This window comes from Pseudochaenichthys georgianus, chromosome 22 (genome assembly GCF_902827115.2).
Source record: "Pseudochaenichthys georgianus chromosome 22, fPseGeo1.2, whole genome shotgun sequence".
NCBI lineage: Eukaryota > Metazoa > Chordata > Actinopteri > Perciformes > Channichthyidae > Pseudochaenichthys > Pseudochaenichthys georgianus.
In genome coordinates, this window is record NC_047524.1 from 31,857,431 (window position 1) to 31,874,886 (window position 17,456).

General features: G+C 40.0%; 1 protein-coding gene across 2 annotated transcripts in view; it reads right to left on the bottom strand.

Moving 5' to 3' along the window:
- The window catches only part of gabrb1 (gamma-aminobutyric acid type A receptor subunit beta1), a 98,874-nt gene that overhangs the window by 14,342 nt on the left and 67,076 nt on the right, over positions 1-17,456 (bottom strand). For both annotated transcript variants that reach the window (XM_034112077.2, XM_034112078.2), the window contains exons 5-8: positions 15,019-15,101; positions 4,285-4,428; positions 3,551-3,703; positions 2,047-2,297 (exon numbers count right to left, since the gene is read on the bottom strand). In XM_034112077.2, coding sequence (XP_033967968.1) covers positions 2,047-2,297; positions 3,551-3,703; positions 4,285-4,428; positions 15,019-15,101 — 631 coding nt within the window. The remainder of the gene's footprint in view (positions 1-2,046; positions 2,298-3,550; positions 3,704-4,284; positions 4,429-15,018; positions 15,102-17,456) is intronic.

Genomic DNA, 17,456 nt, shown 5'->3' on the forward strand with positions numbered 1-17,456 from the left:
TGGCAGTAGCCATCGATCAGCTTAAGATAAGATATACTTTATTGATCCCAAGTTGGAAACATTTGCGTTACATCAGCATGTGTAACAGTTGTAAATATGCAGTGGTGTTTATTTGTAAATCATTTAGTATAATCACACAAATTCTATGTTTTATATTGAATAATTCTGTGTTCTTTATTTATTGAATGTTCAATACCTGACAAGGTCGGAGATGAAAAACTTCGCAGGGTCGCAGGTTCCTCAACAGTGCATCACAAGACATCTATCAATACGTGTGTATAATTCCACCATTAAACTGTCATATTCTGCACATTTATTATACTATCTACATACATCTTATAAGAGTATAATACATATGTATAATATCAGTTAAAATAAGTGCATAAACATACAGTAGTTAACATTGCAGGAAAGCAATATATTAGTACTCTGTCAGGCTTAATATTTATACCCCCAAAGCTTTTTTCTTATTCAAAATTAGACCTTAACCTAAAGTATTATTTCATGTTTAAATAAATGTGTCTCCTATTCATATCTAATAATAAAAATAATACATTTCAATACGTGCTTTAACCACCAGGTGTCCCTTTCTATCAGCTGTGCACCGTTATGGTGTAAATATACCAATATACCGATTGGATCAAATATAAAAGTCTGCCGAATTAGTATTGATACTGCAAGGAGAATTATATTGTCAAGAGAAATTGAAGATTTTGTTTAATTTCTGATATATTTATGATCCACGTCACATATTCAGTTTCGGCGGCAGTTCTTCCTGTTTGTCTAGAAGTCTTCTCATCAGGGCTCCATAAATAGCGAACTACGGCAGATCTGTAATATTTAATGCAGCCGAACCGTGTATTACAATGCCGTTATGTGATGACCTCCAAAGAGAAAAGCAAGCACACTCGGAATACAGTATTATTTTATTTTAAAAATGTTTTCCCGGATTTCACATCAACAGGAAGTCTGGTTAACTAAAATGTCTGTGCGGAACAATACCCCAACCCATAGATCCGTGGGTGAATAATGTCAATCACCACGTTACACATATCCCTTAACATTTACATTTTAATTTACAGTAAAGTATTTCGTGAGGCCTTCTAAAATGTTTTTAAATATAATTAGGGTTGTAGTTGAAGCACAACGGCACATCCATTAATTCCACAACCACACACATGCATTAACATTTATTTAATACATTAATGTAGCCTTTGTTTCTGCTAAAAGAGGTGTCAACCAGCTGGGGCATCAATAAAATTGCCGAAATCGAGTATGACTATAAAAACAAAAAAAAATTATTATATTAATATTGACAATAACAACCGACCGTCGGGGTAGAGCATTTGCCGGGGAGAGTTCGATTGGCGTCTATTATCAACGCTATGGGAGGTCTATGAAGGTCTATGGGACGCCCTGCCCGTTGAAAACTGACTCTCAAGGGGTACCCTGTGCATAATAGAGTGACGGGGAGGGGCCCTGACCGTCCGTCAACATGTGACGGGTTGGGAGTGAGAACGTGTATACAACACGACTTTTTTCTCTTATGGTGCGTTCGCATTGCGTTAACTGTATGACTTCACCAAGGCTGTCAGTTGTATTTACTCACGTCATGCAAAGGAGGCGGGGCTTATATCCATGTTGATACTATGGTGGATACCAACTACAACAAATACACGTTTACAAATGATGCCGAAATAACAACATACTGTTACCGGTTTGTAAAAACTATAAATGAATGCTTTGAGAACTGTGCAAACAAGATGGCAGAACGCGTTAACAAATTTGACGTTGAGTTGAAAAAATGTAACTCTCGCAAAGAGACGAGTCGCGTCATTGTTGCCGCATCAATCGCGTCAGTTGTGACACCGGCTCAAATTCACGTCTCTGTGTATTTGGGTGTGAACGTACCATTAGAATACATTATTCTAATTCATCAGTATTACAACAATGGTTCTACCGACAGCCAACTGTTGCCATGTTTTTTTGGCCTCTCTGATGTCAAAGCCCAAATGGTACCAAAACTACACAAAGCCCCGTACCCACCTGGACTTTGTTGCTCTCCAGTCGGTTCTTCTCGTTGTTGGACTTTGCAGCTTTCTCTGCCACCTTCTTCTGCAGGTGAGGACCACGACCGAAGAAGATATAGTTGACAAAGGCGTACTCCAACAAGGCCAGAAAGACGAAGACAAAGCAACCCATCAGGTAAATGTCAATGGCCTTGACGTAGGGGATCTTGGGTAGAGTCTCCCTAAGGTGGGTATTGATGGTGGTCATGGTCAGCACCGTGGTTATACCTGCAAGCAAATGGGAAAGCGGTAAGAAGAAGATCTTTTTGACAAGAACTGCATGCTGAGTGGACAACATTGCTGCAGAAGAATCAATGCCTTCATTAGCCCTTCTTTGCCGACCATACTGTATACTGACTGTGGGCGTTTCAAGACATTTCCAAGACATCTTCCAATATTCTCTTTTTCTGTTAAAGGTAGGGTATGTACGTTTGAGAAACCGGCTCCAGATCGCTAGAATTTGAAAATACACGACCGGAGAAAATCTGCCACTTCCTTATAGAGGCCTTCCTCCAATACACACAAACGCGCACATGACCAATGAGGGCACGAGATAAGTTTGTGCACAGATGGAAGTCTGACAGGCAGGTAGGCCATCCAGTTATTTTAGCTGGGTCGGCTAAAATGATTGGTCGTACTTTTTACAGTATTACAGCTTCCACAGATGACGTTTTATTATGGATTTTTTGTCAAAGCACTTAAGATATGCATTGCTATCAGGATGTTAAGAGCATTCCATGGAATATAACAAAAAGTGTATCTCGAGCCGGTTTCTCAAACTTACATACCCTACCTTTAAGGTCGTGGTGTAGGGATAGCAGGTCAAGGGGTTAATCAGTCCACACCTTTGGTCAAGATTGAAATATCTTCACACATATTGGATAAGTGGCCATACCATATGTAAATGGTCGCCTAACTAAAATGTTATAACATGTAAAGCGTGTTTCGTAGTAACATTTCAATATTTGCTTCTGAGATGTATTGGAGTAGAAAGTAGTAGAAATTGTAAATACCGGTACATTTCGGTACTTGTAAATGTACTTTTTATTATTATATCAAATAATCAGCGTATTTCCGTCGGTGTTTGGGTTTTGTTAGGGAAGCATTATCTCATGGTCCAACCCTGCAGTAGAAGGAATTGCTATAAAGGGATAGGTACACTTTGAACTGTGTTCACCAGTTTAATATCGCATCTAAGCATGCTAACATTTTCTGAGATTCATAAAAAAACAAAAGTACAGCTAAGGTAAACAGATTTAACCTTATGATGGCACTATGTGAAAATTCAGAAAATCTCCAAGTTTGGATTAATATCCTGGGTACCATACATTTCCCTAAAGAATCTCTCAATCCATGTAATAATTGTTGAGATGTGTGGCCCAAACAGTGAACCAATCAATCTTCCAGCATAAACACATATAGAGCCAGGACAAACATCATATCAGCAGACACGATCTGTAAATAATATAAAAGCCACTGACCCAAAGCTACTCTGGCAGCCGATGCATCGTAGTTGATCCAGAAGGAGACCCAGGACAGGATGGTGATCAGGGTGGAGGGCATGTAGGTTTGCAGGATGAAATAGCCAATGTTCCTCTTCAGCTTAAAGCTCAGGGACAGACGTGGATAAGAGCCTGTTACACACAGGGTGATGAGAACATTGTTACTGTTGCTCCACAAAACACACAGACATAATTAATGATGTACAGATAAGAGGAAAACTCAGTGGGATCAATCTTTCCAAATGTCAAAAAAGCCGACCACACACTTCCATGTCATCAAAATTGCCCATTAGGATCTAAAACAGAATCTGTAGAGCAGTGACCATCAACTGGCCCGCCAGACTGTGGCGTTGGCGGAGTGGTTAGTGCGTTCGCCCCCCACATTTTTTGTATACAACATCTCGTGAGTAATGTGCAGTCCCGGAGTCCAACAGAGAGGCAGCAGCTGCGGGACAGTAGACTGCGTACTGCGTAGCCTTGCCTGCCCTGAAGAAGAAGTGATCCTTCGTTAGCGTGAAGAGTCTGCTTTATGCGCTCTGCAGCAGTAGCCTCACTGCGAGGCTCCGGCGACTTCACAGTACATGCACCTCCCCCCCAACAGAGTCCAACAGAGAGGCAGCAAAAAGAGTAGAAGTGGTGACAATGACATGAAAGATAATTATGTTCCTTTTTACTAATATATCTAATATATGGACACCATTTGACTCTATTACCTGTGGCAAACACAGCTTTCTTGGATTGGGTCTGGTAGTCTATGATGTCGAACTGGGGCAGTTCGATGTTCTCCACTCCAGTGACCGAGCCTATGTTGGGTCCTCCCTGCCAGTAGAACTCGATGTCGTCAGTGGTGTATCCATCTGAAAGAGGGAGGGGGACACAACAAGGTAAACCTTCCTTAAAACACAAGACAAGCATGTCATGAACCAATGTAGTACATGACATCTCATCTGATTTGAATAACGCTTTTTTTCAAAGCAACTTTCAATAAGTGTAACCAATCATGAAGAAACAAACTCAAAGCAAGGATCCTTTAGGTACAGTAGCTTATAATAATCCAAACCATTTTAAGTGCTACCTTTTTGCCTTCAAATAAGCCAAACATTTTACTACATCCAGAAATGTTTTCATTACGCAAGGTGCCGTCGAAACAGGTAGATTTTTAGTCTGCAACTGAAGATGTGTAGACTATCTGCTGTCCTGATATCAATCGGGAGCTTGTTACACCATTTTGGAACCAGGAAAGCAAACAGATATGTTTAAATGTACCTTTCTTACACCAATACAAATGAAGTTTTGTTGGCTTTTTATATTACCAACAAACCGCCCTGAATGTAATCTGATGCACATTCTTAAGACGTGAAACCTATTGCTGAAAATTCCAGTATTGTTGCTGATGTGATAAAGGTAACACAAGCGGCAAGAGTCATTTGTATTCTTTATTTCTGACTTATTTCACACAAAAAACCTTTAGTGGAAACGTTTTCACTTATATGATTAAAAAAAAAAAACGGCAAAGTGGCAAGGCTTGCCAACCCTGGGGGGCACAGTGACTCATTTGGGGGGGCATGGCCCGCGTATGACCCCCCATGACGCCGACCCTGAGTCTCCCTCTGCCTTGACTTCAGTTCGTCCTCCAGACCAGTCTGACAGGCAGCATCCCTCATCCTTCTGCTAACATTCAATATCTCCTGTAATCAAATCTTTGATATATTGTGGCCCTGTCCTTGCTATTGAACCATGAAAATGTGTGGTCTACCAGGGAATGTGGTGGTTGTACATTCTGAGTGCCATTTTTGTTCCCATTGGCCTACGCTGCATACTGCCTTCCTATTTGAAGAAGATTCAACTTATTGTCATTACGTAGTACAGGTACTATGTAACTAAATGGTTTCTCTGCATTTAACCCATCCTAGTGTTAGGAGCAGTGGGCTTCCATTATGTACGGCGCCAAGGGAGCTCAGGGACACCTCGGTAGCACTTGGTCTTTCCGGGACTTGAACTGGTGACCTTCCAGTTGCCAAGCCATGTCCCTATGGACTTAGCCACCACAGCCCTATTTATCCTCCTCCTAAAGGACAGGAAGTAGTGCTCTAGGTGAGTCCTTCACCTATGAGTTTCTACTAAAGTTACGTGATTACTTAGCCCAAAAACCTTTTCTGATGTTGAGATTCAATTGGCAAGAATGCAATTACATGCCAAACGCCATTGTTTAATTTTAGGTAATGTTTTCCTAGAAAGTTTAGAGCAAACCAGAGGCCCACTGGCATAAAGACTCCAGCTGCACAGGCAGATTCCACATCCATTTCCTAAAATATGTCATGATGTAATTTCCCGTTTAGTAAATGTTAGCAACAGTAAAATAACAAAAGTAATTGTCAGAGAATATTTTAATCCGATCTCTTTGTGTCTAGAGATTCTCAGCTTTTCTGAGAATCTGTTATTACAAAGATATGCTTTTCGTTGAGTCGCATATGCAACTTGAGGAGGACACGGGTCAAGAGGTCCTCTGCCTTCCTGTGGGGGAAGTTTGGCATCATGAGAGTTTGCAATACAATCGGCTCTTGTTCCAATGTCTGGTAATGCCAATCCCTCCTTTTCGGGATATACAGATTCCAGTTTCTCCCCTTTGTCTTCAGAGATTGCTTGGTTGCCCCACATGAAAATGTGATATACTTTGTGATCTCTCCGGCCGTATCATACTCTCAATAAATATCAGTGTTTGATTGAAGCTGCTCCTGCTTCCATCCTTTCCTGAGTTTTGGCTCTGCATTGCTGCATAGAGGTTTTCATCACAGTAATATTTTACAAATACATCTGTAGAGACTCGTTTTTTTAATTTTGAGCTGAAAAACAATTTGAGTCTTGTCCATTAGACCAGGATCATTTAATTATTATAACATTGAAACATTCATAGTGAATCACCATTCATTTACACAATGAATTGTTCAAAGTATGTCCTCCATATTTTAACAGGAAGTAAAACTAACTTATTAAATCAGTGTAACTGATAAAGCAGAAAGTAGGCTCTCTTTTTCCATTGAACTATTTCCCACAGGCTGATCCTAATCAACACTAACGTCTCTGGGCTATGTTTATAGCAGTGGTGAACCGTCAGGGCCTTCAAGGTATTCAGAGAATACCGTGGAACACTCAGATAAAACAAACAAAAAATCGATTTAATTATATAAATAAAATGTATATAAATGAATAAATGAGAATTGTATCTGTGTTGTTGATCTGTAATATTACAGTGTTGCGTTGATTTGTTTGTCCTTCTCGGACCATGCACTACGCATTTAAGTGGTTTTGTGTTAGAAAAGAAGCAACCAATCCAACATACTCTCACTCCCTAAGCGTCCAGGAGCGACGCTTGGTCAGGGTCCCGTGGCGTCCAGTTGTGACGCCCCTAGGCTCCTTCAGCTTCATAAACGGACGCAAAGAGCTTTCAACTGATTGCAATGTATTCCCATCTGCGGCGGTATTTGACACTCATGGACAAATGGACATTTATGTCCACAGCTCTTAAAGGCAATGTGAGCGTCCATTCCCATTGGATAACGGAGAATTGTACACCCGGAAGTAAGTATTCTCCTTATGTCGATTGATTTGACAGTGATATCTCCACTACTCATCAACAAAAAAACACCAGATTACCTTTGTTGATTAAACGACATTGATAGGTTTAAATTGTGTACAATGCTTTTGTGTTTTTCCCCTTCAATTCTGAGAAACAACTTGTTTTCTCTGAAATGTGGAGCACCCAAAGAGACTACACTACCCACAATCCCCAGCCATTGTTGTGACGACGCCTGTCGGCTTTGCGACAAACCTCGTCATAAGTCAAGTCAACAACCTCTGTGATTGAATGAAACATAAATTCATACAAAAAAAGTGACGTAGATTTTACTCTCATCTATTATTCAAAACCATTCTATTTATTAAATAGTCAATTAAATGCCAGTGTTTTATCTTTTTATTACTTATATTTGTATACTTTATTTGCTATGAGTTATATCTGAAGCAAATGATGTTTCTGAAGATGTGTCCGGGGGAGCGGACATCGCTCCCGGCTTTTCAGCCTGAGCCGATGAATCGAAGATGTCATCGTCATCCGAGTCAGACAGGAGGAACTCAGAGGTATCCTCTTCGTCCTCCATATAGTCCAACTCCAGGACATCCTCCGCGGGTGGAACCATGTTGAGGTTCAGTTGGGAGCCCCAGCTTGAAACAGCGCGGGGCTCCGCTCTCGCAGCTCTTGCTGCCACCGGGTCCCAGCATGACACGGCGTGGGGCTCTGGTTCAGCGGCTGTCACTGTTGTTGAGCCCCAGTCTGACACAGCGCGGGGCTCAATCTCTGCGGCGGACGCCACCATGTCTTGATTGCCGGCCGGCGATTCAGCGGACATGAGGGGGTCCCGTCCCGACAAGCTAGCTTGGCGTGCTAACTGTCGGCGGAGGCTCTTAATGGTGAAGCGGGTACAATGCCCGCACAAGCCGGGGTTATCGATAGCCTCCCGGGCGTGTTCCAGCCCGAGGCAGGACGAGCAGACCCGGTGTGAGTCTGTGCCTGAAATCTTTAACCCGCATAGCCGAGCCTCCGAGTCCCTGACTCCTCTGGTGTGAGGGAGAGAAGGGTCCATCTTCGTTCGCCGGGGTGTCGGCGTGGAGTGGACGCGCTAGTAACAGGTACGTTACTGAGAAAAAAATCCAACTTTGCCGGAAAAAAGGCGACGTTGTAGATTTTATTCTTTAAAGAATATTAACTGGTGTGTTAATACCTTTTTTTATCTCTGTCTCCTCTGGTGTGAGAGAGAAAAGAGAACGTCCTCTTTACCGTGGCGTCGGTGTAGAGGGAAGAAAAAACTAGCAACAGGTATGTTACTAGCTTGAAGAAAAAAATCAAACCTTACCGTTATTTCGACAGAAAGAAACGGCGAGGCAGATTACAATATTAACTGGTGTGTTAATATTGTTCAGTCTTCTTGCAAAGCAAAAAAGTAACCGGCAAGCGCCCGTCGACCGAATATTAGCTTTGGGTTCAGTCTGTGGACCGTTAAGCTAGCCCGGTTACTGATAATTCGAGATGTGCTCTGAAGCGAGAAGAAGTGTTTGAATGACGCTGCGTCGTAGCGCAAGCTACTTAAAGGGTGGGTGGATTCCCTGACGTTGACGTCAAGATCACCAGCCAATCAGGATTGGCGTAATGAGATTGATGCTTCTGTTTGCATACGCGTTGAGGCGCATCCCATAGTGAGACATCGAACGGAGTGTTATGAACGAGAACTCCAAATGTGTCTTCGGGTCAATGCGATTGATTTCGATAGAACAGGTCACATATGACATCATTAATGAAGTGGTTTAAAAATATTTAGACCTATTTTTTGCTGTATCTGGGTTTGAAAATGCACTCTACAAGAACTCCTTTATCTCACTACAGACACACAGAGGTCTAAAAAGGTTTTTAAGTTACTTCCAACATGGCATGTGATCTGTATCTGGATTTATTATCAGGACCAGAAAGTTACCCATGCAAATGCAGAAGTAAATGCTACTGTTCGAATCCTATTCTTATTTCAGAAATAGTAGGTTCCAAAGACCAAAAACATTTTAGAAGGCCTCACGAAATACGTTAATGTAAATTAAAATTAAAATATGAAGGAATGTGTGTATAACAACATACATCCGTCATAAACAATACCGGAAACAGACGTAGGCCTCTATAGAGTGGCGAAGTCCCTCCCCTTCCGGTGGACCTCCATGGGACCTTATTTCGGTAAAATTATGTATTGAAGTCAATGGAGAGAGAAGGATTATCTTTGTCAATTTAAAAGATAATGTTGCCGGTCAAAAAAAAGTGTCGTAAAACTGTGAAGTAACACATTTCTTTGTGTGAAACGCTCAATGAACTACATCTCTGGTCTCGCACAACAACACACGTCACCAAGATGGCCTTCACTACTGTCTTGCTAAACAAGGGATTGACTACCCTCACTATCACCACAATGAAACACGTCCAGAAGAATATCATGCAAAGCTAGCTGCCTGCCTGCCTGCCTGCCTGCCTGCCTGCCTGCCTGCGTTCCTTTGATTCTCTCTGAACTGCCTGATCTTTTTAAGGTTTAATTGTTGCTAATGTAGCGTTAGCATTTCTCCCCCGGGCTTACATGGTGTATTATAGAATGATCACACCGGTGACAGTACTCTTCAAAGGGTTCACGAAATATGACTACTACTCTTACTGTTTAACATTTTGAGTTATTTAATGTTACTTCATGTTAAGGCTAATAACAATGACAAGGCTAAGGCTGTAATGCTAACTAACGTGCTTGCTACTAGCTAGGTAGCTAACTTGATCCAGCTACTCCTGGTCCTTTCATCAGACAGGAAGCGAAAGAACGAGCAAGACCCAATGCTCGTATGATAAAAACCTAAGCACACAGGCATCTTGTTAAAGTTATCTTATCTTAGCTATCTCTTATATTTAGCGGAGGAAAACAATTGTGACATCAGTTATGACATCACTTTCGCGACTCTGGGATTTGTAGTCTTTCTAGTTGCGTATTTTTCATAGTCTTATATTTCAACAGTTTTATGACAAACTGTGACTTTTTAGACATGGAAATTATTTTTTAAGATTGACAAACATCATATGTGTAATTCGTGGCACAATTCAAACGGGATTGAAATATACGTTTTCTCTCTCCATTGACTTCAATACATAATTTTTCCGAAATAAGGTCCCATGGACCGGAAGTAGATGGGCCTGACTTCGCCACTCTAAGGGACATTTCGAGCGTTATTGTGATACACACCCACTGAACTGATTACCCAAGATCCTCAGCTATGGTTGAAGCTTGGTGATTGGATGTTTTAGCCGCAATTCACGTTGGGATATGGTGTTTATGCGATATGAAATCCGAATAAAAAAAAATAAAAAAAATAAAACTTTAATCCGAGTGTGCTTGCTTTTCTCTTTGAAAGTCATCACATAACGGCATTGTAATACATGGTTCGGCTGCATTGAATATTACACATCCGCCATAGGGAGGCGTGTGGCGTAGTGGTTTGGTGCGTTGGCGTTCGGATCAGGGGAGCACAGGTTCAAACCCCACTGCAGTCAGCATGTCGTTGTGTCCCTGGCCAAGACACTTCACCACTGTAAGATGTTTTGGATAAAAGCGTCTCTAACAAGTAACATGTAATGTAGTTCTTTATTTATAGAGCCCTGATCAGAAGACCTTTGGACAAACTGGAAGAAATGCCGCCGAAACTGAATACGTGACGTGGATCATAAATATATCAGCAATTAAACATCATCTTCAATTTCTCTTCACACAATACGTCTCCTTGCAGTATCAATAGTAATTCGGTTGACTTTTATATTTGATCCAATTGGTAGATAGGCTATATTTACACCATAACGGTGCACAGCTGATAGAAAGGGACTTGTAGTTTTTAAAAAATATTACTGATTTTCTTTGAATATAATAATGTAAATACTGAGTTGAGAGAATAGTCAGGGGTTTTTGGTGATGGGAGACACATCTATGGAATCATAATTTCAATAGCTTACCGTTAAATGATGGATATACCTTTCTGTCTGTGATGTTTTACAAATCAGATATTAATGTGTAGAAGTAAAACATGTGAAATAATATAGCAATATCCTGTACAATTATGTGAAAACATGAATAAAACTACACATCTTCAGATGTTATACATACATTACCTACACTAATAATACAAAGTTATTATGGCATTGTATGCTGTGTGTACCTTATTTCTAACACCTTCAGAAACTGCCTTTCCAACTCCTCATCAGTTCATGGTACAATGCATAAGCTTCAAATCGAGAGAGATTGGGTCTCACACGGACACCGGAAACTGTATTTTCCTTTACCGTTCTGTTTTAATTTCACAATAAAGTTAATAGTAATATTATGTTTGATATTATTATGTTTTATTAACTAGACCACTGGGTCATGTTAAGACCATCTTTTATGTCGGTTTGGTGTTACAAATATCAAGAAAATATATATGTGGATAACAAAATATATCCGTCATGAACTAAACTGGAAACTTATTCTGGAAAGTATAATTTATTGTGTTAACACTTGACCGTTTTTTAACCCACACCGCCTAGTGGTTAAAACACGTTATTGAATTGTTTTGTTGAATAATAAATTGGGTTAAAAAAACATTAAGAGTACATACTAAATAGGGGGAAAGTAGAAGGTAGAATATAGAAATATAGAATAGAAAACATCAAGAAGATACTGTAAATGATCTCTACAATAAAACAGTTTAGTGCCGGATGTACAAAGATATTAATATGAGGATGTGCAAAACAGACGAACTAATTAACCATTATTTAAACATAAAGAATACTTTAGGTTAAGGTCTTCTTTTAAATAATAAAAAAGCTTTGGGGGTATCTACAGATAAATATTAAGCCTGACAAAGTACTTAACGTCTAATATATTGCTTTCCTGCAATGTTAACTATGTTGAAGCACTTATTTTAACTGATATTATACATATTAATTATACTCTTATGTATGTAGATAGTATAATAAATGTGCAGAATATGACAGTTTAATGGTGGAGGTATACTCACATATTGATATATGTCACTGTTGAGGAACCTGTGACCTACACCGTAGTTGTGTATAATATGATATGTCAATAAACCTTTGAAAATCTTGAAATATTTAAAGGGATGTGCAAAATAGCCATTATACAGTCTTAAATGAACTATTAGTAGAGAATAACGAGTAATACTTTATAGAGATCTGCAGATAAATGTTTAGTCTTCTCAAGCACCAACTATCAAATAATTCGCCTGATTGTGGGCACTTGACAATCACCTTTCCTGAATTTTACTCAGGTGTAACTAAAGTCTGCTTTAAGGGTTGTTTATATTTCACATCATTAATCAGAATCTGCAAAGTAACTAAAATAAATGTAGTGGAGTAAAAATACCAGGTTAACCTCTGAATTGCAGTGGAGTAGAATTACAAAGTAACAATACATTGCATGTTTTCCATGCTGCCGTGTATTACTTGGGATCAATAAAGTATATCTTATCTTATCTTATCTTAAGATGATCGATGGCTACTGCCATATTTGCTAAATGTGCATCTGAACCTTGACAAGTGCATGTTTCAGGCTTATCAATGAACAACAGGAGGGGTCACAGACATAAGACCAGCTGTTAAATAAAGCTCTTCTGACCTTAGCTGGCATGTGTGTATATATATTAATGCTGCCCATTGGACACAAACAATTTTCACCCATTTATTAATGATATGTTTTAAATGTGATAACACCACTGTGTTTTGTATCCCCTAAACCTCCAGGGGTGTACACAGTATAATACTGGCAACTTCTAATTGTAGGAAATACGAAAACGTCTTTTAAAACTACAATTCCCAGTAGAGACGTGCCATAGAACATCAAATCAAATCAAATCAAGTTATATTTATAATATAGCACATTTATAAACGATTTTTGGTCGAGCCAAAGTGCTGTACATATAATTACGAGATAAGGACTCATTCAAATCCTATTTTGGATAGTCTGCCGTGGCTTCATTCCATTTCAAAGTGCTGTTTGATGATCGCCGTAACCTTGGCGCACTGCCATTCTAACATCCAATCACAGAGCTTGAGGACTAATCACGGGGTTTGTCAAGCAAAGGGACTGGTGTAGTCCCAAACGATAGCTGAGGATTATGGATAGTGTGTCTTCGGCCATCCTAAACTCCAAAAAAAACGATTTGTTTCTCCGAATCGAAGGGGAAAAACACAAAAGCATTGTACACAATTTAAACCAATCAATGTTGTGTAATTAACAAGGATAAACTGATGTTTTAAGTTGATGAGTACTGCAGATATCACTGTAAAATCATTTGACAGTGAGGGGAATACTTTTGGTTTACTATGAAAACTTTGAGACCGGAAATACTTTTTTCACCCTAAGCTGTTGCCTGGCAACGCAATTCTGTTTATAGTTAAGGTTGATAAGGCTTATTACTTATTGGCTTATTACCGTTTTTATATTTTAAACCCCAAACCGATGGAAAAACCGCACAGCAACATAGAAAAGACGTTCATAACATGACCCTGCGCTATAGTTAATAGACAAAATAATTTCATAAATGGGGCGAAGCCTGCGAGCTAGTTCAGGCAGTCAACTCGAGCACTTATGCTGCATTCACACATAACGCCCCCTTGCCACTCTACAACCAACCAAACAGAGTCTCCTTAATATGCCGCTCTATTTAACCTGCCAGATCTCTCTCTATGCATTGCTTGCTGCTGCTATTGCTGCAGCTACCTCCACGTCGCTGCTGCTTGCTGCCCCACCACCACCCCAGCTTCCACCCCAGCTTCCACCTGTAGGCTCGGGGGTTAGTTATTTAATCATCACTCATCGTGCTATGTATATCTGTGGAGTGATGAGGCCCGAGCCTAGACGCCAAACTCAACTATATGCTGCTTTTAATAAACATGTTAAAGGAACACGTGAGTTGTCTGACTGAAATAATATATTATTAATTACTTTATTTAGAAAATCATTTCCTGACGGACGGCAAAAAAGCCAGACATTATATAATTAAACAAATAAATAAAAACAACGATACTTTTGTGCTATTTTTGAGTAAATAACAGTGTGTTAACTTCAACGTTTTTGAGGCGAAGGGAAGGATCGGAGAGAGAAACGGGAACCCCTGAGTAAAAACATCATGTTCCATATTTAAATATGGAACATGATGTTTTTAAATGTATGCATACATTTATGTGCAAGGCAACCTAAAGTGTCATGCATTAACATAACTTTTGAAAGTGCATACACAAAAAACAGGTATTAGTTATTACTATTATCACTTTTAGGAGGGTTCATGTTTCTGTAATTTGTATTTTCAGACATATTTTGAGTTAGAACACCATTCATTCGGTGCAGAAGCTCAGCCCCTCTGGATTTGTCTTGGGGACTGGAGGGTCGTGGGTTCAAGTCCCCAAACAGCCAATTGCCTGTGCTCCCCTGGCGCTGTATAGTCACTGTGCCCTGCTCCTAATACTATAGGAGCTATGTACTATGGGATGCAGTGTTTACATTTTAATGTGTACGCTTTACTGTGTACATATCGGACAATCAAAAGTTGATTTGATTGGTTTCAAGTCAAGTTCAAGACTATAGTTCTTTATTTACTTGTCCTTACAGATGTGGTCAAGTTACAGCCTGGACTAACTCTATTGTGTGCACAGTCATTTCTTTTTTTGACACCACAAAATATACATACACAATTTGTTAAAGTGTAACAGGACCTCCTGTCACTTTGACTTTCCTCTGTTGGTCTACGAAGCCTGATGATGCACGATGACCAAAACACAGTAAATAAAGTAAAGGTGTAAAAGAGACACAAGCAAAGCCAGAGCCACTTACAGCTTTCAATCTCCAAGGTGCAGTTCTGCTCATCCAGTGGGTATCTGCGCAGGTCCATCATGCAGGCAGCTGTCGTGGTGATCCTGAAAGAAAAAAACGTTATATCGTGATATCTGAGCAAAAATTCATCATGAGTACGAACACACTGAACCCTTACATAACTGTACTTCCAGACCTAGAAATCATCATTTAGTATTTGCACACATTTGAAAGTTAGTCCACACCGAAGCACATCCAGCCTTCAAGTTTCTACAGAGAAAATCATGATACCTGGAGGAAATGTACTTTATAAAATAATGAACAATATGGTTTTCCCCAATTCACGGCAAGTCATGTCAACAGCAGATGTATAAGGAAGGACTCAAGATGTGAAAGGTTGTTCGTGATCTAGGCCATACAGGAACTGAACAATCTGTACATTACCATAGTTGCCTTTGCAATGCTGAAGTAGCAACTGCAGCCCACCTTCCTTTAAAAAGCCACATTTTCAAACGTTATTACAGCCATGAGTATAAAGGAATTAACATCAAAATCCAGGCAAATGGGTGAAACATTACATGTTACTTGTTACTTGAAACCTGGGACGTCCACCTTTTGAAGTCTTTCCTCTGAAGGAGGAAACACTTCAGTTTGACAGTTTAGGAGCAGTGTTACAAAAGTAACGGCGTTACATTAATGTATTACTTTTTGCTGCAACGAAGTAATGTAACGCATTACTAATGATATTTGGGTAATATACTACCCGTTACAATTCTCAGTGATACAGTTACAACACAGTTACAACACATTTTAACCCGAAATTAAATGGTGTTTTGTTTTTTGATAATTCACTAACATCGCGAGACATTCCGACACCAGATACAAAATGTTGTGGGTAGATTAGTAAGCTTGGTGTTTACCCTTCAGGCTGATCAAGATCACTCCGCTTCGTATCGGGTTCCCTGATCAGCCTGTCGGGTGTTCTTTTCCCCATAATGGCCGCCGCGCTGCACATTATCCCGTTTATTACACGGCCATATACTAAACAAACAGAGCCCATTCCGTGTCCTGTTAGTGTTCACTTCCTCTCTGCCTTCTTCTGGTGATTTATCTGACGTCCAGCGCTCTGTCTTTTAACCTCTTTTCCTTTCTCTTTCTTGATCCTCCTTAGCAACCTTCATTATAGTCCTTGACAGTGGTCTGTACTGCTGTATTAACAACGTGTCACATCTTAATAAGTTACAATCAGAATCGAGTATTCAACTAAGCCGTGTAATACGAGTTGTTAGTAGCCTTAAGGGCCTACACAGTTGTTATGCTACACCACATCGCCCTTCATTGGATGTATAATGAGCTGCACTAAACTACATTTTAGCATTTCAAATACCTAGCCATTCTTTTGCGGTTATTTTGGTAAGTAATATAAAAGTACTGTAACTCACTACATTTCAGAGACAGTAATATTGTAATTCAACTTATTACTTAAAAAGTATGTACTGTATTACATTTTGGAAGTAACTTGCCCAACACTGGGAGTAAATCAAAGATTGACTCATTAATTAATTTGTTATGTAATTCTGGGCTCTGTGTTGATGAGAGCCATGAACAGTTCTTAGTGAGAGTGAGAGGCTGTGGTTGTTTAGTGCGCAGCCTCACACAGCTCAGTATGGGCTCAGTATACCAAGACGCACCGTCTCAGGACTCAGGGGTCCCACCCCCTGGAACCTCCCCACCTCCGCCGTGGTGCACCCGGCAAATACGGTTGTTTCTCAAACCCTCCTCCACTGTTGTCTAGCGGGTGTCACTAAAATACAAGATGTTGTTATTTATATAAATAAATATATATCTATTTAGATAATAAGTGTCAGTGCGATTTTATTTTGTATTAGGGTGCATTTCCTGTTCGGAAAGCGGTGCTGTACTGAGAGTAAACAATACAAGGTGTCCCTATTTTTATATATTTATACTGAACAAAAATATAAATGCAACACTTTTGTTTTTGCTCCCATTTTTCATGAGATGAACTCAAAGATCTAAAACATTTTCTATATACACAAAATAACCATTTCTCTCAAATATTGTTCACAAATCTGAACAAATGTGTGATAGTGAGCACTTCTCCTTTGCCAAGAGAATCCATCCCACCTCACAGGTGTGGCATATCAAGATGCTGATTAGACAGCATGATTATTGCACAGGTGTGCCTTAGGCTGGCCACAATAAAAGGCCACTCTGAAACGTGCAGTTTTGCTTTATTGGGGGGGTCTGGGGGGGTCCGAAAACCAGTCATTATCTGGTGTGAGGGGTAGGGGTAGGGTTAGGGTTAGGGTAATGTTGTGAATCGAGTGGCCTGTGTTCGTCGTCCATAACATACGCCTGCCCATACCATAACCCAACCACCACCATGGGCCACTCGATTCACAACATTACCCTAACCCTAACTCTAACCCTACCCCTCA